Source organism: Euleptes europaea, chromosome 6, assembly GCF_029931775.1.
Source record: "Euleptes europaea isolate rEulEur1 chromosome 6, rEulEur1.hap1, whole genome shotgun sequence".
Classification (NCBI taxonomy): domain Eukaryota; kingdom Metazoa; phylum Chordata; class Lepidosauria; order Squamata; family Sphaerodactylidae; genus Euleptes; species Euleptes europaea.
This window is the reverse complement of record NC_079317.1, coordinates 52398827-52425814: the sequence shown is the minus strand read 5'-3', so window position 1 is coordinate 52425814 and position 26988 is coordinate 52398827. Positions and strand designations below refer to the sequence as shown.

At 40.8% G+C, this 26988-nt stretch overlaps 1 protein-coding gene across 1 annotated transcript in view; it reads left to right on the top strand.

Annotated features, from left to right (window-relative positions):
• LOC130479492 (cytosolic phospholipase A2 epsilon-like) overlaps positions 1-24547 on the top strand; it is a 58170-nt gene extending 33623 nt beyond the window's left edge. Inside the window, exons 7-20 of the mRNA XM_056851892.1 lie at positions 1806-1869; positions 2680-2834; positions 5366-5443; positions 5792-5829; positions 7961-8120; positions 8784-8920; positions 10154-10376; positions 12139-12253; positions 12662-12799; positions 14409-14516; positions 16218-16409; positions 18893-19059; positions 21598-21784; positions 24330-24547. Coding sequence (XP_056707870.1) covers positions 1806-1869; positions 2680-2834; positions 5366-5443; positions 5792-5829; positions 7961-8120; positions 8784-8920; positions 10154-10376; positions 12139-12253; positions 12662-12799; positions 14409-14516; positions 16218-16409; positions 18893-19059; positions 21598-21784; positions 24330-24547 — 1980 coding nt within the window. The remainder of the gene's footprint in view (positions 1-1805; positions 1870-2679; positions 2835-5365; positions 5444-5791; positions 5830-7960; positions 8121-8783; positions 8921-10153; positions 10377-12138; positions 12254-12661; positions 12800-14408; positions 14517-16217; positions 16410-18892; positions 19060-21597; positions 21785-24329) is intronic.
• Positions 24548-26988: the final 2441 nt, after the last annotated feature.

Here is a 26988-nt window from a genome sequence, read left to right as displayed (position 1 = left end):
TACCTCACAGGGTGTCTGTTGTGGGGAGGGGAAGGGAAGGTGATTGTAAGCCCGTTTGATTCTTCCTTAAGTGGTAGAGAAAGTCAGCATATAAAAACCAACTCTTCTTCTCCTTCTCCTTCTGCCCTCTCCCCAGCTAAAAGAGCTTTCCATCATAAATCTAAATCCTATGATAGTACCACCATGCAGATTTTTTAAAAAGTGCACAGTAAGGTCCATCAGTGCAGAATAATCCCCAAGTGAAAAGGGGATGGGATTCTCCACCAGTACAATGGCAAATGAAATCAAAGACAACTTTGTAACATCTCAGCCACAATTTTGGGGTTGCTAGATAGCCTCATGTCACATAGCAGAGAATCCTTGCCTTTGATAGTGTAATGTTAAATTTCCTATCAAAAGGGGGTCTCAGTGATGCTATGTGGAGTTTCCTAGCAACCCCAGAATGGCAGGAGGGCAAGTGGCAGCCAATGGTATAGAGAAGGGCAAAAATAGGGTGGTGGAAGGGGCAGCAGGAAAAAAGATGGCAGGGAGGGGGAAAATGGGACCAGAAAGGAGAGGGGAAAGAACAGCGGGTGGAGAAAGAGGGTGGAGGCAAGGAGGGGCAAGGGTGGGAGAAGCAGAAACAGAGTGGCAAAGGGGCCAGCAGGGGGAATAACAGATTTCTTCTCTGCCATTTGTCAGTGTTCCTGAAATGGTTTTCTTTTACAATTTATACAAAACCAGTTGCTGTAGAAAATATATTTCCTGCCTTGTTATGTCCTAAGGGGGTGATGCATGTTGATTGTCACACAACACATTCCTTCAGTCAGTTTGCGGATGAATCAGTTCACAAGTTTCTTTTTTGTTTTGTTCTAGTTGTTTTCACATCCTGAATTCCTAAACTATTCCTATTGCAGTCAGTATCTGTTCTGTATGGTACTGTGGATAAGGCTTATATATTGGGGGGGGGACCTCTGTGGGACTCCTTTTTGTGGGACCTAGGGCTACTTAATGAGGGTTTGCCCTCCCCCATAATAGTGTCCCCAAGTGGATTACTGTCTTACAGAAGTTATTGGGAGCCATTAAATTAAAACTCATTCTTATTTGCATAACCCCACCCCCTTCAAAAGTATAGTCTCTCCTTGTGTCCTTTTAGTCACTTTGGAGTATGACTGTGATAGAAATGGTGCGTTGGGAACTGGCATTTATAGGTAGGTAGGGTTGCCAACCTCCAGGTACTAGCTGGAGATCTCCTGCTATTACAACTGATCTCCAGCCAATAGAGATCAGTTCACCTGGAGAAAATGGCCACTTTGGCAATTGGACTCTATGGCATTAAAGTCCCTCCCCTCCCCAAACCCCACCCTCCTCAGGCTCTGCCCCCAAAATCGAAGTGGCGAAGAGGGACCTGGCAACCCTATAGGTAGGATAGCAAGAGAGAACCTGGAGATCAGTATATACTTATTAAAATTAGTAGCATTAACATTTATATATTTTTAAACTATGAGAAGAAAGGGTTCAAATTTACCTAAACATGTAGCATTTGACCTGGAACCTTAACATTCAGTCTCCTTAACGTTTGTGGCAGCTGATTCTGGTTGCTCAAAAGTATACCCCAACATACTCAAATACACTGTTTGCTCTGTTATTTTTCACATATCCTACTGCTGAGTTCTAGTACAGGAAACAGGAATCTTGTGACTATAGGCTCATATCAAGTCTTGGTTTAGGGTCTTTGCATCACTTTCATTTCCTACATTTTCATAAAAGAGCCAGGCTGGGGCAGAACTAGCTGTCCTACATTTTTCCGTTTTTCTCTTTTACAGTCTCGAGAAGTTGCCTGTTTAGAAGTTCAAGTGGAGAAGGGGAAAATGAAGTGTGATTCAACACGTAGGTCACTTCAATTAATTGTTATATTATGGTAAAAACTAGTCACCCATCTACTTTTCTATAAGTCACTCTTTCATCCTCTTGAGTAAGCTGCTATGATATCGTGAAATTGTTCATGCCCATTCTGTTTATGGTGAACATATCAGCAATTCAGAATGGATTATAAATTGTAAAACATTGTGTTAAGTATATGCAAAATTAAAATTAACTTTACTGGTGGAGCTTTTTATTACATAAAACACTGGAATTTTGAGAATGGTGCTTACAGAAGTCTTAGCTGCATATTATTAAAACGTGAATATTTAGCTGCCCCATTTTAGTAGATAGTGTCTTTTTGTATTATATGCAGATTGAAGAGATGGTAATAAGGATGATTCCACCATGAGAAACTGAACAATGACTTTAATGACACCAACTTTATGACTGTTATTTCTGAAGTACTGATGTTGGAATATAAAACCTGCTTACTGCATCTGATGCCTTTTTGGCTGCCTTAGACGCACACCATTCCATATTGCACAGGGTCATGTAGGTGAAAACAATATGCTCACATTCCTCACAGCATATCTTTGGCACAGATAGTTCTGCTTGCAAACAGAGATTGTACACAGATTCTACTGGAATTCTTTAGTTCATAATGAAGATGGCAGGAAGTCCTGTATGCTGAAATTACAAGGAGGGGCTGAAATTCACTTGATCCAAACTACTGTCTGTAATACATTTCCAACATTCACAAAATATTTAGGAAAATTCTTTATCTCAGTATTTTCTGAGGAATTATTACCTGAATTTTTTCCAACCTTCTTTTAGAACGAAGATTCAATCTTTCAGTTGGTGGATCCCATGAAGGAACCGAGCAGCTCACATTGCGCAACTGGCTTTGTCGTGCGTCTCCTGCTAAATTTCACTATGTCAAATATTTCCAGTCAGAACTGGACATTGAACTCCCAAGGTGGCTCTGTTCGGTATGTTATTCTGTGTCCTTGTGAAGAGACTGACTTGCTATATCTGAAAGGGAAATGATGGAGAGAGAGGCAACAGGATTTTTGGGGGGAGAGGACTTGATGACATTTGGTGGTCCCCTTTCATACACCTTAGATACAGCCTGTGATGGCTTTTCCTCTCTCCAATATACTGGGCAGGTGGTTGCTGCCATTGCTGCCTTCCTGCCAACTTGCATGGGAAGTGTCAGTAGCTATGAGCAGCAGAGATCAACCAGAGGGAGAGGACAGCTAATTGGAATGGTGATAGTTTCTTCTAGTCACCATTGGCACTGGCTCACTTGCTTGGCCAGGAGTTAGCCCAGGTGAGTGACAGCAGGAAGAAGCCGGACGCACTGCCCTTTCCCTCTAGATGGTGGTGTGTTAGGCTGCCTGTCTGGCTCTTCTTTGCCCAGTTAAATACAAAAATAACCCCATGCTGACAGCGGAAATTAGTAGCAAAAAAAAACAAAAACAAAAAAACAACCAAAACAAAACAAACAAACAAACAAAAAAACCACAGCACAATGGCCAAAACTATCTATGACAAAAAATCTAAACAATTGTTGTATATCAATATTTTCAGAAATTTATATAATTATTCACAATAGGAACCAGAGGTAAGTATAATGTATACAATAATTTCCAAATTGTCCATAGAACAGTCCCAATGTGTTTGATGTGAGTTCTCCTTCTTCTGTATGTATACTGGTGTATCAATGGCTCACATAACACCTTCAAGGCTGATGAGTGTAAAGCTGTGATGCCAAATCTAGACCAACGAGGCTACGATGAGTGTGAGACCGGCATTCTAGATAGCTTTCCTGTTTTGCTTTACAGGATAAGGCTTCCTTGATCCGATCTATGAATAATATCCAAGGAATACATAATGATGACACCAAGAAACAATAATGAAATAATATTGTGTTGATGGATAAAGGGTTCAAAAAAGTGTCTAAGAACCTACTGCTGATATTATTGGTCTGCCAGGGAGTGGTGTTTGTCCCTTGTGTATTTTAGGTAATGTATATAAGAGAGGTGTTCTAGGAAACTGACACATTAAAAAATCAAATGTATGTTTGACTGTATAATTCATCGTAAGTCCTTCCTGAACTACAGTATGAGTGATGCGTGTCACCCCATCTGTAGGGTCCTGACTTAAAGGGCGGTAATGTTCAGTATTGTTTAATTGTCTTAGTACCTCCTTTTCATAATCAGATACATTTTGAATAACAAATGCTCCTCCTTTATCTGCAGGCTTAATAACAATTGTGGGGTCATTGGCTAAATCCTGTAATAATGCTAAATCATTCTGGTTTAAATTAGGCACAGCAGAGCCCCTGTGTTAGGATGTGTAACACAGAAGCACCTTTGGTCTCTCATTGCCTCAGTAAAAATCACAGTAACAACGATTTATGTTTCTTTGTCCTTTGGCACCTTTCTAAACGCCCCCACCACCGTGTGGATGCCAAACACATATTTTTACAAAAAGAAGCTAGGTTTATTTTTCTTTTACATTCACTACACCTCAAAGGTCTCAGTTCAGAGTTGGACCTTACATCGTTCTTGTGAAGGCTTAAATTATACTTTAATTTATGTTGTTCTCATCTTCTATGAATGCTGTTTCTTTAACTATTATGCACCTCTCTTAATTGGGCACAGCTGTGGTTTCACATATCATTTTGAGTTGCATCCTCTGTCAAACTCGGTTTGTAATGACTTGGAAAGAATTTTTATGATGTTGTAATAGATAACAAATAAGGACATGTGGGTGAGTTAACACTTTGAATTTATTATATTTCATTATTGTTTCTTGGTGTCATCATTATGTATACCATGGATGTTGTTTATAGATTGGATTGAGGAAGCCTTATCCTGTAAGGCAAAATGGGAAAGCTATCTAGAATGCCCGTCTCACCGTTCCTGTCATCGGGTGTGTGTGTGTGTGTGTGTGTGTGTGACCTGCTGGAATCCTGCTACATGGTGGCATCTGGGAAATTTTAAGGCCATCTGTTTAAAGTTATATTATAATTTTTTTTGTTATGTTATGTTTTATTGTTGATTGAAGTTTTAATGTATTTTTAAGGTTGTAACCAGCCCTGAGCCTGGCTCGCTGGGAATGAGGGTGGGCTATAAATTTGAATGAATGAATGAATGAATAAATAAAATATTGATATACAACAATTATTTAGATTTTTTGTCATATATAGTTTTGGCCATTGTGCTGTTTTCTTCCTTGCCCAGGGCAGGATCCAGGGCTGCTGCACTCCCCAGGACATCCTTTTGATCAGCAAGGTCTCAGGAAGGGTCTCAGAATTCAGAGAAGGGGGGTTTGGCTAAACTCCTGGGCCCTCTCTCCCCAGCCAGCATCTGCTTCCTAGACAATGTAGGACAGGTTTCGCCCTTTCTCCTTTACCTCCTATCAGTTTGCTTAAGAAAAGTCTTCCTGAGGATGGGCCAACCCCATAAAGTAAAGCTTATAAAGTTTTCCTTGTGGTGATGTCATTTTTATGCAGGCTTCTGGGGAATCGAATGAGTCGAAAAGCATCCCCCTGAATTCACTTCCAATACAAGAGAATGTGACGGTAGCACCGGTGAGAGTTAATTGTTAACTTTTTGGGATCAAGTAATGCACCAATATCTTTTTCAATGTATAGAGTAATCGAAGCAACATTTATACCACTATTTATAATGGGAAAGGAAATACATCTCTCCTCCTTGTAAATATATGTAAATGTCTAAGTTTTCCAGTAAATATATGTAAATGTCTGTCTAAAATTGATCCTAAGTTAAGGAGCTACAAGTTTTACCTTGTAATATTATTTGGGAAAGAACCAAGAAATGTTAGATATAATAAAACTTTTTCTAAAACTGAAATGAATAAAACCTTTAATGTCCTGGTGGCTCTGAAGAAATGCACATACTCTTGATTTTTTTTCCAGAACAAAACATTTGAGTTGGATGTGAAATCAAAAGATTGGTAAGATAACCTTCCCTAAAGCCTAGGTTAAAATCCACACACACTTCCCTGCTCTTCTTTCTCCCGTCCCTATCTTATCCTAATTGTGTTTGGAGTCTTATGGAGATAACCAGGATTGTCTTGGCAGAGCATGTTCACAACAGAATTGGGCCATTTCACACATTAGATGTGTAAGGATACAGATAAGACATTTTAAACCTACACCTAAACGTGTAAAAGTGGGAACGTAACAAATGCATGTCAGTCATTTGTCAGGGAATCATGGTTGGTTGCAGCTCCTTGTTGAGTGTACATTTGGTGACAAACCTGGGCTTGCCTATATTTAATAGGTGTGATAGCCGAGCATGATCTTCCCTTTTCTAGATATGGGCATTTGTCATTTCAATGTTTTCTTTTTCTCATCTGCGTACACTTGGGCTGTCACCATTTTCTGGAAACATTTAAGAAAACAGAAGAGGATTAACCTGTCATTGACATGATCACCTAACATGGTCAAGGAAAATATTCATGTTCCCTGATATTGCTAGTATTAGTCACTTCTTGACTGTGACAGTGAAGCAGCACATTCAAAAGTCAATGCTCAGAATGGAATGTCCTCTATTTTGTCATTGAATCACTAATGGTTCCGCTGCCCCATCCAAAAGATAGGTAGGAACCAAAGACTCAGTCACCCTCCAGACACAACAAATACAATCTCCAGTCTTGTGTTTGCATCTCTGCCACCCAATCAGTTGAGAACATTTATCCCACCAACTCTGGGAAAATTGCAGAAGCTGGATGTATTCCCCAGGGCATCTTGCCCTAATTCAGCATTTGCTTGCAATTGGATGGGGCCACAAAATGCCTGGTAGAAATAATTGTTCACTACCTGTTTCACACCATTGTCTTCCATCACATTCCTTTCATGCATTTTTGGGTTAGGCATAATAGCTACCTTGAGCAAAATGGATCATAAGATAAGGAACTAGAAGTTTATCTGGAAACATTTTAGAATGTTAGGGCTGCCAACTCTGGGTTGGAAAATACCTGGAGATTTTGGGGGTGGAGCGTGGGGAAGGTGAGGTTTAGGGGAGAGGAGGGAGCTCAGCAGAATATAATGCCATGGAATCCATCCTCCTAAATAGCCATTTTCTCAAGGGGAGCTGATCTCTGTCATCTGGAGATCAGTTGTCTTAGTGGGAGATCTCCAGCTTCCACCTGGAAGTTGGCAACCCTACTACCACATGAGATATCAACTGCCATTTTAGGTTGCCTTGAGAACAAAGAAAGTTGTCTGAGATATTATACCTTGCAATATCTTGGCTAACATTCTGAGTTTCCTAATGGTAAAGATAAAGGTAGTCCCCTGTACAAGCATGGGGCCATTACTGACCAATGAGGTGATATCACATCACAATGTTTACTAGGCAGTCTATGTTTATGGGGTGGTTTGCCATTGCCTTCCCCAGTCATCTACACTTTACCCCCAGCAAGCTGGGTACTCATTTTACCAACCTTGGAAGGATGGGAGGTTGAGTCAACCTTGAGCTGGCTACCTGAAATTAATTTCCCAAGGCCCAGAGAAAGAGGGGAGGAAACATTTTTCTCTATTAGGAAGTTTGAAGACTAGAGTTTAGAGTTTTTCCCAGATTGATTTAACCTGAAATATGTATCCTATGCTACTCTTGCTTCATGTAATTATGGTGGCTGAAAAGTGGTTCGACCTTAAGGGAGAACTTTTTTCTTGCAATTTACATTTGAAATACAGTGTAACAGTTCTAATCTGCACTCATGTTTGAGAGAGTACTTCATCTATAAGAGGAGATCAATGGAGTGAGGAAAGTTCCATTAAAAGCACTGAAAGATTAGTATGTTCACAGTTTAATCAGGTATGAATGTACCATGCCTGTGTGGATCAAGTGGGGTCACAGTCAACAGTCATTTCCCATCTTTTTAACACAACAGATTTAATCCTGTTGAACCATAAGCAATTTTGTTACTTAAAAAAAAAACATCTTCTGGTTCAATACGGGGCAGAAAGACTATTGTATCTAGAAAGGAAGAAAAACCTTGAGTGTACAGGCACAAGTGTCTTTTGTTAGATAGCATAGCAACAACTGAAGCCAACATAATGTGTTCTCCTTGCTCTTAGGACTCAAGGCTGGCTGTGGAAAAGACCAAAACAGCTTGATGTGAGACTAGACTATGATCTGTGCTCAGAGGAAAAGAGTTTCCTGCAGAAACGGAAGAAAGTGGTGGCCACTGCTCTGAAAGGTGTTCTTCAGTTAGAGCACAGCCTACAAGAGAATGAAGTAAGTGGAACCCAGAAAAAGGAAAGTGACCTTTTCCCTACTTGATACACATGTGGGCACTGTCACACGTGCCAAATGATGCACTTTCAATCCACTTTCAGTGCACTTTGAAGCTGGATTTTACTGTGTGAAACGGCAAAATCCACTTCAAACAATCATTAAAGTGCATTGAAAGTGGACTGAACATTATTCAGCATGTGTGACAGCGCCAAAAGTCTGCATCCTTTTGAAACTGTGTGGGAGGGTAAAATCAACCTTCTGAAACCTGTCAGCTAAGAATCAACTGACCCTGGAAACCATCTCACCCAGACATAGCAGAAGGATACTATGATTGATAATATCAAAATGCTTTTGATTATTACAGATGGCAATCTTATTATGTGTCAAGAGAAATGATAACTGTCCAGAGTCCCAGTTGGGTAAAGATTGGGTATAAATATTTAAAATAAATAAAATATTTACAGAGATGTATAATATTTCAAGGTCCAAATCTATTCCTTTTTTAAACAAAGGCTATCATTTTTTTTTAGATGGGGGAGGTTCAGCAAACCTGTAAAAATGTATGTTTTTTTATAGAAAGGTGGATAGTGATACTGCTCTTAAATTTGACTATTTTGTTTTCTGATCAGTCTTTTATGCTGATTATTTTCCTTTGTTGAACAGGTGCCCGTCATTGCTATGACAACTACAGGGGGTGGGATGAGAGCGCTGACAGCTATGTATGGCAGCCTTTGGGGTCTCCAGAGGCTGAAGCTTTTGGACTGTATTTCATATATCACTGGCTCTTCGGGTGCTACATGGTAAGGGACTGGTCAATTGTGTAAGACACTGTACTAAGGTTAATGCTCAGTGCTTTGAAATTTTACTGAGCTATTCACTGGTGGGAATGTATATGCTATAGCTTCACTTCAAAGCCAGCACCTCCTCCATTTTTGACCCCCTTGTGTACCACTAGCTCATTTTGATCGCTCTTGATTTTCATTATAAGATAACAAATAACATTTACACTGCATTATAAGCAACAAACTATATGACAGCCCACTATATAAATCAGCTGTACTGTATATGGCATCTCTGGTGGTAGAAATTATTCTTTATTCCACCATTGTTCAAGAATCATCGTAACTTACAAGCTGATGAGATACAGCCGTTGGTTAGGGAACAATCTACGTGGGTTGCATCGTTTTATTTTTACGTATCAGCTCTGGTTTGTGGTGGGTTAGGGCCACCCACATACAGTACCAGTGTATTGTAGTAGGAGTAGGGTTGCCAACCTCCAGATTGGGCCTGGAGATCTCCTGGAATTACAACTGATCTCCAGATGACATAGATCAGAGAAAATGGCTGCTTTGGAGAGTGGAATCCATGGCATTATACCCCACTGAGGTCCCTCCCCTCTCCATGCCCCTCCCTCCAGACTCCACTAGCAAATCTCCAGGAATTTCCCAACCCAGAGTTGGCAGCCCTAAGTAGGGGGTTACTAATGCCTATTGCAGCAGAAGTGCTATGATTCAAGAGTGCTGTTGTCAACTGCATGGTAGCCCCCAGTACCAGAAGTTGTGGTCTATACTGCTGGCATTGATAAGCTTCTTTATTTTTCTAAGTAACATGAACAGCAACTTCTGTAGAATTTGGGGAAGAAGAAAAATTACTTTAATGTATGTCTATGAAAAGAATATACAGCTAACCCTGTCCATTATAGGTCCCTACCATTAATGCTGAAATTTCTCAGACAGTGAGATTTTGGAAGCAATAAGTTGATCTGCTATTCAATGGGGCTTTCTCCCAGGAAAGTGTCCTTAGTATTGCAACGTACGTACAAAAATAACTTTTTACTACTTAATTTATGTGAGTTAAGGGAGCATCAACATGTCTAATCTCACAGAATTGAACAACTGATGGGGATTAGTAACTTGGAGTTTGCACCAGTTTGAAGTTCATTGGATGCCCATGTATGTTATAAGCAGAACACTGAAATAAAAACAAAACATAAAACTTACTCAACATGAACTTTCTTTGCTGCCTTTTTTCAGGACCATGACAAAGTTGTATGAAGATGCTGATTGGTCAAACAAAGACCTTGGGGAGATAATCAAGCAAGCTCGGAAGCAAGCTGCCAAATCTAAAATGAGTGCCTTTTCCTTGGAAAGTTTAAAGAACTACCACAAGGAGCTATGCCAGAGGACAGTTGCAGGATACAAGACATCCTTCATAGATCTTTGGGGGCTCATGATTGAAGCCATGCTGAATGATGGGGTATTCTATGCTTGCTTGTTTTCAAATATATTATCTATGACCATGACCATGAAACAGCATCAATGGACTGCCCATCTATTTTAACAACATGCTTAGGGAATCACTAGTGTCAGAAGTTGGGAGAACTGAACCAGATGTTTGGCAATTGACTTTGGCAAGTGGTAATGGAAAGATAAAATTTGGAAGCAAGAGCAGGCAAGGACGTGTGCATGTTTAATGCTTTGCCCAGCACTGATGCATTGGAATTTGCTCACTGATGCCAATCCTTGATGCCAGCCAGCTACTGTCACCTGCACGCCACTTCCAAAGCAGCTTTTCACCCCACCTCCAGCAAACATGGTAAAGCACTTCCATCCACCCTGCTTGGTGCTTCTCCCAACAAATTGTGCTTTCCCCACATCAGTTTTTTGATTGTGGTCAGGATTACCAAACCCAGAGTTTCTGCCAAACATCTGATTTGGTACCCCAAAACCGGCCAAAATCAAAATATTTGTAACTCCATGTCCTTTTCTTATTGCTCACTCTAGCTTCTTACACATTGTATTCATACCGGTGTTTCACAACAGCAGTAGCCTGTTCCCTCATTACTTCAGTGAAGAAATACTTTGCTGTGGGTGAAGCCCCTGCTGAACTAGAAGCAGCAGTCACCACTCAGCTGCCCTGTGCCTAGGGTTGCCAGCCCAGGTTGAGAAATACCTGAAGATTTTGGGGGTAGAGCCTGAGGAGGGTTTGGAGAGAGGAGGGACTTCAATGCCATAGAGTCCAATTGCCAAAGCAGCCATTTTATCCAGGGGAACTGATTGCTATTGGTTGGAGATCCATTGTAATAGCAGGAAAACTCCAGCCACCACCTGGAGGTTGGCAACCCTACCTGTGACTCTGACTGATGGCTGTGGCTGCTGCTGCTCCTAGCAGCGAGGACTACTCACTCAGGCAGAGGAGTGAACAGTGATCAGCAGCCTGGCAGAGGAGGCTCGGGTGTATAGGAAGGTGGAACGCATGCCAAGGTAGGGAAGACCCTATTTTTTCTGCAGGGGCTAATGCTACCACTGCACCTCCCAAAAAGAACAGCAGTGTGCAGTTTCTGATGCCACAGTGGCGAACCCTTTCAAGGCCAAAGGGCACTGGTGTGTCAGATGAATGATATCCATCCTTGATTACAGCTGTCTGTAATCATCTGCAAAATTCTGCACCTGGAAATGTCCTTTGGATGCATTTCTTGACTCTTCCTGAATATACCACATTCCTCAGTTTGGCCTTTTTTGCAGGGACATTTCCCAGCAGTCACCCCAGCCGACTGCTCCGGGGCTTCCTTTTGATTATGGATGCCTTTTCTGCCCATCAGAGGTTGCCTCGCTCTCCCTGTGTTCTCCAGATGCTGTTTTAGCTAGAATGTAGAAAACACGGGCAAAATGCACGGGGAGACCTCTGACGGGCGGAAAAGGCATGCATAATCAAAAGGAAGCCCCGGAGCAGCCGACGGGGGTGACCGCAGGGAAATGTCCCTGCATAAAGGCCTTTGTTTTTGAGTAATTGGCCACCTTGTGGATCAATATGGAAACAACAGTGTTATGGTCAATAGATATACTGGGAGCAACGTAAAGTCAGCTCTGACCAAATTAATGTTGTCTGGTACTATAGTAGCTGTTATTTGAGATGGGTATAGCCAATAGGTGGGACAGTTCTGATGCAGTTGTGCACCTTCCTTTGGTTCCTATTTCTTCCCACCTAATGTGTTGTGTACATATTCCTCCTTCAATAGAACAACAATCATAGACTCTCAGATCAGCGAAAGGCAGTGAACCAAGGTCAGAACCCTCTGCCTATCTACCTAGCACTCAATGTTAAAGACAAAATCACCACAAGAGATTTTAGGGGTAAGGCCTTTCTCAATCTTTTTCACCTTTTCAGTAACTATGAGTTTTTAGTATGGCAGCTTCTTTGATAAAAGCATGTATGTGTATATATATAAGAGCCTTTTATATAAGTGTCTTAAATTAAGGGACAGTTCACATAATCTTTGGTTTGAAATAACATATGTATTGTGGGGCAGTGTGGGCAACAGACCCAGTGTTACAGGTGAATGCTGCAAGAATGTTCTGGAAGAATGTGACGCAAGTAACTGATCCTTTCTGATAAACACGTGTTATCAAGTTATTACAAAGCCAATCAAAATGCAGAATACAAGTAAAATCCCCATGGGAGATTTGTTTTTAATATTTTCATCTTAGAAACCAGTACTAAAATTCTCATGTTAAATCTATATCTTTTGGGTTTCCTTGCAGAGTGGGTGGAATTCACACCCTATGAGGTGGGATTCCCCAAATATGGAGCCTTTGTTCATGCCGAAGATTTTGGAAGCCAGTTTTACATGGGACACTTGATGAAGAAGCTCCCAGAATCAAGGATCTGTTTCATGCAAGGTGATACATGGGGGATAAAAATGTAGATCTGGTAGGAAACATGTAGCTGATAGTAAAGCTGTAGCCTAAATTACTTGAAAAGAACAGCATCAGGTTGTAAGTACAATGTTTTAAAGTCTTCTTTCAAGATTAAACCAGCTGTATCTTCTAGGTTCAGGATTTCCAGTACTCACTTCTATATATTATGATCACTTGATTTTTTGGGGGTGCCTTTTGTATATTACAAGACTTTGAAGTTCATCAAACCCATGTCCATGAACTTATCAGAGAAACTGCAAAATCTTAAACATCAGTTAGGAAGACTAAACAGGGCTTTGGGGGTTCCCAGAGCTGCAATGTCATAGAATGTCACAGAAATAATTTTTCAGGACAGCAGTTATGGTGCCCCATTTTTACAAGTGGGACTTGTTTTGTTGTTTGCTGCTTTGTCTGATGTGTCATTTGTTTTCTTTGGCATTATTTTCTTATGTAGGTTTATTATTGTAATTTTTATTGGTATTAGTTTTATTTGTGAGCTGCCTTGAAGACTCTGAGCTGGAACAAGAAGAAGATTTCTGTGCTTTAGACACCTTGCAAACGTGAAAATGGACTGTTCTGGCAACTAGTGCTGAGTCAGACTTCTTGTACTCCAGCTTGCATTTCTGCTTGTGCAAGACATTGTGCAAGTAATTGCAGGTGTTGTAGCATATCAAGTACTCTTGCTTGTGCAAATTGAATTCTGCTGAGCAAGTTTGCATTTCCATTCATGCATTTCTAGACAAGTGGCAGACATGTATTTTAAATGAACAAATTGTTACCCGAAATTTTGCAATCTATTTTGCAATCTATATTGCAATGGAATATTTTGCAATCTATACTGGGGAAAGCCATTATTAAATGTAAATAAATGTAAGCAGAACACGAGACAGGAACTTCTCCAGGATATAACTGGTGAATGCATAAAGGATTATCAGGAGCACCAGTTTCATTCAAAATCCCTGTGGGGAGAGGTAAACAAGGCACTTTCTTTACTGGCCTGAGACCAGGAGAGATTCCAGGTGTGAGTGCTGAAATAGAACTTTCAAACATCCTTGGAGGGGTCTAATTTTGATAGAAGCATCAGTGCTGGATGATGTAGGGGGGCTACTCCTTTCTCCCTCTGTTGTTTTTCTGATCTGAATCCCAGCCTGAAACTGCTGCTCACCCCAGTGAGGAAAAAACAGACAAAATAAAGGTGCCCGGGTTTCTCTACTGTAGCAACTTCTAGGCCTAAATTAGTTAGGAGGATAGTGCAGATAATCCTTCCTTCCATAGTGCCAGTATTCCAGTCAAATGGAGAGCTCCTTGGTAGTTTCACTTTATTAAAAAGCCAGATCAGATTGTAGATTCCCTGTGTTATATCTATTTTTCTTCTGAACAAGGTGATGGCAGATTCCGCTGCTTGGTCAGGCAGACGTGTTGCCTGTGTCAGCCTGTGTGTACACACCAGTCACCAAGCTACTCATCCATCACTGAAAGACTATATAGAATGTTACCATATTTGCTAATTTTTTCCAGCTCCTTGGACAAAATACAGCTTGGAAAGGAAAAAAAAACACCCTTCCACTTTATTAATCTCTTCTTTTCATAGGGATGTGGAGTAGTATATTTTCCAAGAATCTACTGGATGCCTGGCATGCAGCTGACAATTCAGAGGACTTCTGGAATAGATGGACCCAAGATACTATCACTGAAATTGGTACATTTTAAATGTTACATGTTCCAGCATGATTTCAGATGTAGCCAGATACATTTTAGCTAGGGTTGCCAGTAGAGTTGTGCATACTGATAAATGCGAACTGACAATAAACCTGAAATTAGCCATTTCGGCAATATTCAGGTTTTGGTTTTACCAAACACCAAAACCTGGGAATAAAGCCAAAGCCGGATAGCCAATCGCCAAATCAGCCGAATAGGTATTTGTCTTTTTTTGGCTTTGGCTTTCCCCAGGCTTATAGAATTTTTTTAATGAGCTCTGGGGGAAACATTTTTGGAGGTAGAGTTCCCAAATTTATTTCTGTGGTTACCAAAAAAATTCGGTCCATTATAGTCTATGGGGTTTTCCCCCCCAAAGCTCCTGTGGGGGAATTTACCATATTTTCAGAGTAGCTTCAAGGGACTCTCCATGCATGAACCCCGAAGTTTGGTGAAGATTGGGTCAGGGGGTCCTATTTTATGGGGTCCAGAAGGGATCTCCCCACTCCTCCATAGAGAAGCATTGTAAACTTTACCATACTTCTCTATGGAGGAGGGGGTGACTCCTTTTGGACCCCATAAAATCAGACTCCCTGACCTAATCTTTACCAAACTTTGGGGTTCACGCAAGAAGATGCCCTTGAAGCTACCCTGAAAACTTGGGAATTCTATCTCCAAAAATGCCCCCACAGGGGCTTCAAAAAATCCCCACAGACTATAATAGACCCAATTTTTTTTGTAACCCCAGAAATAAAGACAGAATACCCCTTTACTGGTATGGGTATTCAGCTTATTCTGGGTTTACTGAAAAAAATCAGGCCCAATAAACCTGAACCAGAAATTTACTGGTTTTTTTTTTTTTGTATGCACAACCTCCAAGTGGCACCTGGAGAGCTCTTACTATTACAACTGATTCCATGTGACAGAGATCAGTTCACCTGGAGAAAATGGCCACTTTGGAAGGTGGGCTCTATGTCATTGTACCCCATTGAAGTCCCTCCCCAAACCCTGCCTTCCTCAGGCTCCACCCCCCCCCAAATCTCCAGGTATTTCCCAACTCGGAGCTGTCAACCCTAATTTTAGCAGGGATCAGCAATGTAAGACCCACTCAAATATCAATGCCCCAGTTTATCTTATAGAATGGCTTGTTCCTCAATGCACGATTTGCTTAACTGTAGTGGTGTGAGTCATGGGTGAAAATATGATCAGCTAGATAGAGCCCACAATATGTGAAAGAGATGTTACCTGAAACCACTTGTTGTTATAATATTAAATTTATTGACTATGAGCAGGTTATTACTTGTATCACTGTGAAAGATGGCAATAAGTACTTTAATGCAAAACTGGTATCTACAGGCATAGAAAATTATAATTTAATTAAACAATTTAATTAAATATTTGCATATTGATTATTACTGCCAACCCTCGGGGGGGGGGGAAACTATGAAAAAGTGTTGTATTTTAGAGCTATTCCCTAGCCAAATTGCAATGAATCTTTGGGGTTTCCAGTGAAGCCCACTGTTTGCACCAACCTATAGACTATTATGGCTACATCAACTATAATACTTCGTTTCACTGCTTCCCTGAGTCATATTTCCCTTGCATAAACTAAAAGAACTTTAAAAATATATTATACTGGCTGGTATAACCCCCATACCTCATTAATATACTACTGTAGGCTAACCTTTTAAAATCTTTTTTTCAGAGGAAGAACCTGATTTACCAGAGAAACCCCATGAGATGCCAACTTGCACGTTCACTCCTGCAGGAGGCCTTTCTAGTGCCCTGCGGGGCATTTTAACAGACCGTCCAGCAGTATCAAAGTATGACAATTTCTTAAAAGGATTCCAAATGCACAATGAATACTCCCAGCATCGACGATTTTCTAAATGGAAAGGTATAGTAGTAGCATTCATGTATCTTTGATTCCTTTTGAAGATCAGCAATGTGAATAATTGCAGATTAAAAGGTGATTAGTACTATGTTAAGCTGTGCAGAAAGTACTGGTAGCTCCACATCAAAAGGGGTTCAACTTTGTGTGGAATCCTCAATATGCCTTTCAGTTCTCCTGGGTCTCAGCTGTGTATAACTGACTTCCAAATCTTTTTAAGCAGACATGGTAATTGTAATATATTAAACAACATACTAAGTTGTTTCTTAAAGGCTGCACAGTTGGCAAGCGATCAAGCCAAATGCAGCCCACCTACTGTGATGGCCACCTACCCACCTCACACTACAAAAATAACCAGGAACTAAAATGGAAGTTTGTGAACCCTGTGCCCTGGAGATAATCGATAATTTAAGTGTAGGCAGGTTGTGCTCACTGGCCCCCACTCCTATACATGCATACACTGATGATTTCTTCTGCACACAGCCTTTGTACGTACAACTTGTACATGATGCATTGCTTCTGTGCACAAGAGATGATCAGTAGATGTAGATCAGGGGACAGGGCCAGTGGATATAATCTTGCTTTTCCAGTCCACACATTGATTGTCCCCAAAATTCTTGTCTGCTTGGGGGATTTGGTTGGTAGGTCATGATTAAGCTGGTGGTTCGCAAATTCTGCAGGTCTGCTTTAGAGGTACCCAGTTATAGCTGGAGAGCACTTGAATCTTGCTGAAATGAATCAGTGTGGTCAGGCCCATGGAGACCTCCTGGGACCAAGCTAATAGCCTTGCATGGCATGATGGAAGAAAGTTGGGAAAGAAATATAATAAGTAATAAATAGAGATCAAATTAGTCTACTCAACAGGAAAATCTATTCTTGTTGAAGAACTAGAATAATATTCATAGTTTCCTTGCTATCATGTTTATATTTTGATGGAAGTGTCTTATTTGTGGAGGCGGGCACTTATAAGTGGAGGCAGGCAAATGTTGTCCCCATCTTCAAGAAGGGGAAATAGGAGCATCCAGGTAACTACCGACCCATCAGCTTGACTTCTATACCATGAAAAGTGTTTGAACAAATCATCAAACAGTCCATCCTTGAGCATTTAGAAAGGATGGATCTGATCACTAAGAGCCAGCATGGGTTTCTCAAGAATAAGTCATGTCAGACTAATCTTATCTCCTTTTTTTGAGAAAGTTACTACCTTGCTGGATCAGGGGAATGCTGTAGACATAGTTTATCTAGATTTCAGTAAGGCTTTTGATAAGGTTCCACATGGTATTCTAGTTGACAAATTGGGAAAATGTGGGTTAGATCCTGTTATTGTTAGATGGATCTGCAACTGGTTGACAGATAGTACCCAAAGAGTGCTAGTTAATGGTTCCTCATCCACTTGGAGAGAAGTGACTAGTGGAGTTCCTCGGGGATCTGTGCTGGGTCCTGTGCTGTTCAACATCTTTATAAATGATTTGGATGAAGGAATAGAGGGGATGCTTATTAAATTTGCAGATGATAATAAATTGGGAGGGGTAGCAAATACGGTAGAAGACAGAGCCAAAATGCAGGATGATCTTGACAGGCTGGAGAAATGGGCTAGAACTAATAAAATGCACTTCAACAAAGACAAATGTAAAGTTCTGCATTTAGGTAGGAAAAATCAAATGCATAATTATCGGATGGGGGAGACTTGTTTGAGCAGTAGTGTGTGTGAAAAGGATCTTGGGGTCTTAGTAGACCAAACACTGAACATGAGTCAGCAGTGTGATGCTGTAACTAAAAAGGCAAACGCAGTCTTGGGCTGCATCAAAAGAAGTATAGTGTCCAGATCACGCGAAGTGATGGTATCGCTTTACTCTGCTCTGGTTAGACCTCAACTAGAGTACTGTGTTCAGTTTTGGGCACCACAATTTAAGAAAGATGTAGACAAGCTGGAACGTGTCCAGAGAAGGGCAGCAAAGATGGTGAGGGGTCTGGAGACCAAGTCCTATGAGGAAAGGTTGAAGGAGCTGGGTATGTTTAGCCTGAAGAGGAGAAGACTGAGAGGGGATATGATAACCATGTTCAAGTACTTGAAGGGCTGTCATATAGAGGAGGGTGCCAAGTTGTTTTCTGTTGCTCAAGAAGGTCGGAACAGAACCAACGGGTTGAAATTAAATCAAAAGAGTTTCCGTCTAGACATTAGGAAGAATTTTCTAACAGTTAGAGCGGTTCCTCAGTGGAACAGGCTTCCTCGGGAGGTGGTAAGCTCGCCTTCCCTGGAGGTTTTTAAGAAGAGGTTAGATGGCCATCTGTCAGCAATGCTGATTCTGTGACCTTGGGCGGGTGGTAAGAGGGAGGGCATCTTGGCCATGTTCTGGTCGCTGGGGGTGTGGAGGGGGGAGGTGGTTGTGAGTTCCCTCATTGTGCAGGGGGTTGGACTTGATGGCCCTGGTGGTCCTTTCCAACTCTATGATTCTATGATTCTATGGTTCTGTTATTCTATTTTGTAGACACTGTTCTTGATTCTACCCCTAATCAACTACGAGACCCTGAAGAAAACCTGGAATTGATTGATACAGCTTTCTTCTTTGACACCAGTTGTCCACCTCTTCTGAGACCAGAGAGAAAAGCGGATGTCATCCTGCACTTCAACTATACGGGGGGATCACAAACCAAGGTTAGAGTATTTCTTGAGTACATATGTAATAATCACTTTATGTCTTATGCCAATATTACTCTAATATTAGGCGAACATTATTATAATCCAGTTTATGAAAGTGGATGCTATTCATATTCATTATTATTTTTTCAAACATTTATATTCTACTTCTTCCATAAGTTCAGAAAGGTTTACAAAAATCAATTAAAATATAGTAATATAAAACCAACAAGTGGCAAAAAAACAAATGACAGACAAATCAAGTGCAACTAATTGAGCAGAATCTCCCTGCTCTCCTGCAAATGTTGATCATCCACTGGTTCTGTTGAGGCTGTCTCTGTCCCAGAATCAGGCATGAAGCTAGATTGAAACGAGTCAAGTGATGAAATGGCTTTGTCAAACAAATGTGGTTCAGAAGTTTTAAATACTTGTGTTAGGTTTACAATATGTATATTTAGAGGAATGATACGTTTTGTTACTTGAGAGAATAATACAAGAGTCTATTGGTTGAAAAAAATGGACAGGATTGATTAAATGGGGTAGGGAGACCCCTTTTATAGGAGAGGAGAAGCAGGAGTTGGCAGTTAGGGAATGGCAACTGAGAGTGTATTGGTTAAGACTGAGGAGAAGAGAGTGATGACATCTGGGGAATAACAGAATTTTTACACAGTTAAGTTTTACAGACTTGGAATATGGCAGAGTATTGAGCAGAGTACTGAATCTGATACAATTAATCTAAACCACTGAGCAGTTGGGGCAGAGATGTATGTATGTTAGTTTCTGAAGTAATCTATTCGCTCATGTTACTAAAACAGATTTAAATTTTGCTCTTTCCCTTACAAATTGTTTATTTGAAAAGAAACTGGTTTATAGTATGTTGGTAATCTCTCATGCTTATTACCCAGGAACAGGTCAGGAAGTGATTTAGCCCTAAACTGGGATTTTATTATACTTTGGTATAGTTGATACTGCTTAAGAGTTTCAGGGTATAAGCTTTTGAGAGTCAAAGTTCCCTTAGTCATATACCATTGGAAAATGAATAAATGAACCTGAGATTGAATGGCTGGACCAAAGGAGGCAAACCTTTTCTTGCCCACAAACATCCTCCTAACCCTAAACAACTTCTCACCCACAACAATGCCCTTCCTAACATGGACAAGGACTCTGGGATCAGAGCCTGCAACAAACCAAGATGCCAATTCTGTCCCCATATTCACTCTGGGAACACAATCGTTGGGACTGCCTCTTCTGGTACACCGTCCAAAGAACATTACGTTAGTTGGATAACAACTTACTGGTGGTCCCCCACCCTAAGAGTCTGCGGCTATCCTCAACAAGCCCCTGGCTCTGGCCTGGTGGAACATCGTCCCGAGCTACATCAGAGCCCTGCGGGATCTCAAGGAATTCCACAGGGCCTGTAAAACGGAGCTGTTCCACCAGGTCTACTACTGAGGACAGCCACAATGTCATCTGTGCTGGCCTCCCTACCTTCCCCCATGTTATTTAATTAGGTTCAGGAGATATGGGGGACTGTTTGGCTGCAATTAGTTTTAGCGGTAACCATCTGTTTAGTGTCATTGGCTGTTTTAAATTGATTATCTGTGAATATTTTAAAGATGGGTTCAGTGTTTTAATGAATAGTTATTGGGCATGTAGGCTGGTTTTAATGTTGTTACCTGCCCTGAGCCTGGCTTTGGCTGGGGAGGGCAGGATAGAAATTGAAAATAATGAATGGATAAATAAATAAATAATCACTGGACCTAACAACAGCCATACCATTTCATGTTCATTTACTTGTTCATATATGCCATCAAATGTCAGCAATCCCCTTCCACTCTCTACATCGGACAAACAGGTCAGTTCCTATGCCAAAGAATACTTGGATATAAATCCAACATTAAAAACCACAACACTTACAAAACAGTGGGAGAACATTTTAATCTTCCAGGTTATTCTACTGCTGACTGAAGGGTGGCAGTCCTCAAACAGAGAGTCTTCAAGGGAGATTACAATGTGTGATTGCTGAACTTGAGTTCATCTACAAATTGAGAACAACGGACCACCCAGGGTTGAACAGGGACCTAGGATTCTTATCTCACTACAAATGCTAATATTCTGTCCCAAAGTATTTCTCCTCTGCTCCAATCAAGCTGATTACAATGTACATTGTACTTCTGCATCTCAAGTTCCTTCTTTGCAACCCTCCCTCCTCCCTATTGCCTGGGACATAAGAACTCTCCATTCCAACTTGTATCTAACGAAGGGAACTTTGAGTCTCAAAAGCTCATACTCAAAAAATATTGTTGGTCTCTAAGGTGCTACTGAACTTGAATCTAGCTGTTCTACTGCAGACAAACATGGTTACCCTCTGAAACAAACTTTTGAAACGTTAATGAATTTCAAAATCATTCCAAATTTAGTTCCTAACAGTTAAGCATGCATATGATGAATTAAAGACATTGCAGACACGCTTGGTGCAATTCAAATGTAATGGTTGCTTACAGGAAATCTAATTTGGTCTCCTTTAAAAATATTTTCCCATTTTGCATCCCGTAGCCTCTGGAGCAGGCTTCCACATACTTCTCAGAGCAAGGAATCCCATTCCCCAAGACCCTGCTAAATGAAGAAGAAAAGAAAAACTTAAAGGAATGCTATGTGTTTGAAGATACAGACAACCCAGATGCTCCCATAGTGATTTATTTCCCACTAGTGAATGACTCCTTTCAGAGATATGTTGCACCTGGTGAGTTGACAGTTCCATTACAAAACAGAGTGTGGCTTGTACTTAATCTTAAATATGTGTAGATCCTCCTGCATTCTTTATTTGGATGCAAGTCTATTGATTTGGGTGGAATTTACTTTCAAGAGAGTACACTGATTTGTGAGCTTGCAGTTTAATTCTAAACATGTTTTCAGAAACAAGTCTGACTGGGTTCATTAGAACTCACACAAATGTACGTATGTACGTACATATGAAGCTGCCTTATATCTTCAGATGCACAGTACTGTCTCTTTTGACTGGCAGCATCCTCTCCAGGGTATCAGCTAGAGAATGGTCTTTCTCAGTAACTGGTACCTGAGATTCTTCAACTGGAGATTGAACCTGGGACCTTCCATATGCAAAGAACATACTCTACTACTGAGCCACGGCCCTGCTATTTCCTAGAATACTTGGTTAAGGTCACAACTTTAGGGCTTTAGATGTAATGTGGAAGATCTGTGATGAGGACATCGAGTGGGTTGTTTGTTTCAAGGGTGGTATCATGACTGCTCAGGGAAGCAGCATAGAGGAGAGATGTGTTTACTCTTTTCCTTCCACACTCTTTTCCTGTATGCACCATACTGGGAGGGATACAGTTTAGACTGAAGAAAGGGCACAGGAAGGGGGGGAAGGCTAAATGTCATGTCCTTCAGCACTTCTTCCCTGACCAAATTAGCCACTCACAGACAATTGTTTAAAAATTAAAAAAACATAGGAACCTGAACATGGGACTTCAATACCTTTATGATGCTGGGTCTTCATTTGGGGCTATGAATGGAAAAAATTATAATCAGCAGGATCAAAAGGTCACAAAATGTGGAAAATACAGGTCAATATGTAATTATATAAAATTGAAATATAATAAAAAAAAGTACAAAAGACCGTTAATACTCAGAATAATTGGTGATGACCTCATGCATCTGATGGAGTGAATTCTAGTCCATAGAAGCATATGCTAGGCTAAACTGTCTTTCCTTTGAGGAAGTTAGAATGGTGTGTGTTACAGTGCAATCCTGTGCAGAATCACTCCAGTCTAAGTCCAGTGATTTAATTGGCTTAGACTGGAGTAAAGCGGCACAGGGTTGCACTGTCAGCCTCAACTGATCCCCTGAGGTAGGTTCTGCTGTAAACAAAGAGATATGTTTAGTTCAGACATCATGCAAAGCCATCAATATGGTTAGTCAGTTGACAGAACTTATATCTCTAACTTTAAATCTGCTTATCTCCCTTAATTCACGATAAGAAGCCAGTATTTTAAGTTCATTTATTAACCACCGCTATTCATAGCAATGGCTGCTTCCACACAGGGATGATTCTCAATGTAGCTTCCATTGCCACTGCAGATGAAGAACCGGAGTGGCATTTTTATGAGGAGGGAAAGTTCTTTTTCTAAAATTCACTTTTTAATATATAGCCGTTGATTCCTCTTATTCTCTTTTTTTTCTCTTTTAAAAGAGGGATTTCTATTTCATTTCTCTTTGAAGAGAAATCAGTGACCTTTTTGTAACTTGCGGTTGCTTTCTGTTACACAAGACAAGGTGGTGGTCTAACAGGAAGATAGGAAGGTTTGTGAAGACACTGCCTGCCTCTGAACACTGTAGAGACTGAAATTCTGACATTACAAAACCTTCCCTTCCTGGTTCTCCTCTCTTCAAAGTTCTCCTTGATCAGAACAGAATTGATTTGAAACAAACTCCAAGATCCTAAAAAGGAGGAAAGAAACAGATTGGTGGATTTCGAGGAGATATTGGATAAAGGGGAATTGAGAGAATTTAACCATGCTACACCATAAAATGCTTTGAGGGGCCTGTCAAATATTTTCAGTTGACATATCACAACAGGATTATAATGATCTGTTCACTAGGTCCTCTGAATTCTTACCTTTCATTTACAAGAAAGTCTCAGGCCCCTTTCATTGTGGAGATATAATGGGGAAATGGTATTGCTACAACAAAAAGGGTTAGAGACTTTTTGAAAAATGAAAACTGGGAATTCAGTGGATCTAGTAGAGAGATAGTTATAATGTTATAACACTATAGTAATATGTGTTGCTAATTTTGAGGGAGGGGAAGGAAATTACAGCTTGGGGCAAAACCTGAAAACTGGACAAGTAGGAGACAACAAATGATGAAGATGCTACAACCAGGATTTGTTGATACAAACCAGAAACATATTACCATTTTATCTTTTAGGTGCCAGGCTAAAATATTCCTTTTTATCCAGGCTTTTATTCCAGGTTTTATCTTTTAAACATTTTATGCTCTACATTTCCATTAAATCTACTTAATTTTAGACTTCTCATTGTGTATTTTATGCTGATGTTGTGCCCTGGCTTGGTTTAATGGTACTGACTTGCTTTTCAGTGGCTTGTTGTAGTGGTTTGGTTTAGTAGCCTAGGCTTGTTTTCAATGGCTGTGTTTTAATGAGGCTGAGATAGTGTTTCTTCCCTTCTCAATGTGCCATCCTGTGTCACAGGCTAGGTCTTGACTTGGGTATGGTGGTAACATCCTTTTCTTTTCTTCTGCAGGAATGGAACGAAGTGCAGCTGAAATGTCACTGGGTAACATCGATCTCTCTAGTGCCTTTTCTCCATATTCTACAAGACAGGTCTCACTACAAGAGGAGGATTTCAACAAGCTCTTGAATCTAACGAATCACAATGTGCAGAATAATGCAAACACAATCTTTCATGCTTTACAAAAGGCAGTAGAAAGGAAGAAACAGATGCAGTCTTCGCAGACATAATTATCACAAATGTTTCTTCTTTGTTCTCTAAGAAGAAAGAACTAGATAGGGGAAGAGGGTATGATATAAAGAATCAGAATGACTTGATTTTTGGCTGCCCAAAGCTACTCCTGATTATCCGTATGCATTTGACAAAGGGTAATTCCATGTGTGCTTAAAAACAGCATAAAACTTTGGAAAATATACTATATTTGTTACCTTTAAAACAAACATAAGCAGACATCACAAATACATAAATCACAAATACGGTAAGTAAAAGTAAAAACAGCTAAAATTTAAAAAACCCAAAAGCAATCAGTTTATACATAGTAACACAGCCTAGTAATATAACAACTAATCACAATGATAGGGACATCCAAAGTTCCAAAATGCACTGGAGGGGAGGAATCCCAGAAGGCCTAGTTTCCCAGGGCAAGGTGTGTACCATTACCTTGCAATAATGAGTACATTGACTGCAGTTGAAAACAAGATCCAGTCCAAAGGATCCACCTGTGGTGGGTGTGGACAACTCTCTGCATAATGTACCTTTTCCAGACGGGGAAGTGGTACATCTGCCTCCCCCCCCCCACTTAAGAATCCCAACAATTCAGTAGCAATTAAACAGGCTGCCTCTGAGAAAGCAGGATGTGGCTCTGCATATTATTGAAGCCCATGCTGAGGAGCTCTGGATAAGTGCTAGAGAAAGGCAGTTTCCCTGCCTCACCTTGTCTCACTGCAGCCTTCTTTGCCCCTGAACTTGTGTTCTTCAGGTCAACATACTCAAAGGAACAGTATGGAGGGGCCAATTGGGAGTCTGCAGTAGGGAGGGGAATCAGCACAAACTGCTTTCTCTTCCTCCACAGATGGAAAAACCAGTCCATTGAAGGAGCTGCTGCTGGGCTGACAGAACAGTGCAATCTATTCCAAGCCCATGTCTCCCATATATATTAGCCAGATTTTGTCTGTATCCAGAGCATACAGTTTTATTGCACCTGATTTTTTATTCCAGATTATGCCATTGAAATAGATCTGTTGCTCAGAGATATCAGTTATACTGTGGCCAAGGTATTTTTGTCAAAATATTATCAGGTTTTAATTTTGGTAATTTTAAGATTAATGAAACTGATAACTATGAAACAGAACATGCAGCACAGTTCAGTAGTTAAAATCACAACTGAGCTATGATGTGATTATGCTTTAGAATATCTGTGGTTCACATCATTCCACTCTCCACTTTGTAGTTTTTGTGTGCATCTCAGATCTTTCATCTTAGATTATATTATTTTCTCCTACTCATCTCTCTTTTATGTTTAGCATTTGTGTTCTGTATATACTTGATAATCATCTGTAAAGTTGCCCATTAGTTGGCTTTCCTGGATGAAATGCTATAGGCAAACTCACCAATAAATGAGCAACCTTGTCACTCTGTTACTCCATTTTTATGAGCATTGGTTTTCATGTTGTATGAGTGCCCATTCTAGGAACATTTAATTATGAATATATTCTGTGGTTCAAAATGTGAGCTGCCAAGTCCAGGCAAGCAGCAAGAACAGGCCTGGTGGGGGGGGGGGAAGATAGAAAACAAGAGCTGGGTTAGGTGGGTAGAAAGAGAGAAAGAAAGCTAGGGTAGGTGGGCAGAAAGAAAGACAGAGAGTCTGGGAAGGTGGGCAGAAAGAGAGTTGGGATAGGCAGGCAGAAAGAGAGAGAAAGAGAGCTGGGATAGGTGGGCAGAGAGAGAATGAGAGAGCCGGGATCTGTGGGCAGAAAGAGAGAGCTGGGATAGGTGGGCAGAAAGAGAGGGTAGATGGGAAGAGAGAGCTGGGGTAGGTGGGCAGAAAGGGAGAGCAAGAGAGAGTTGGGGTAGGAGGGCAGAAAGAGAGAGAAGAGTTAGAGAAGAGGTGGCTCAATGGAGAAAGAATGAGAGGCAGAGAAGTTGGGGAAAGGGAGGAAACAAAGTTGGGGGAATACCCCCTCCCCTCACATTTCTTGTAGGTCCCCACTTGTACTTCTTAATGATTGTCGCTATCCTTCTCAATGGAGACTGCTGAAGCCAAGTGTCTTGTTAGTTTTGGAAGAGGTGAGCTTCCTAGCTAAGCTGGAAGGAAGGGGTGGGGAGAGGGAGTCTATGTACAAAGGAAGCACATCTTCAAGATTGTCACCTTATGGGGGACGGGTTGCATGTTACTGAACCTCTGCTGAAGAACAGTGTGGGGACTGTAGAATGTTGCCATGGTGCCATAAAGTAATTAGTTCACATTAAAAAATGGTTGCAGAGGCATACCTCTACTGTCACTGGCTAATGGTTGGAGGTGGCAGAATCATAATCTGAACAAATTACCCCCTATTTAGATGGGCAAATGAAGAAGGTGAATAATTTCAGCACAATATCCACAAGCTTGTGGATCCTTCATTGTTATATCAGTGTTGACTGGTTTGTAAAGAACAGCGTCAATGTGGAACTG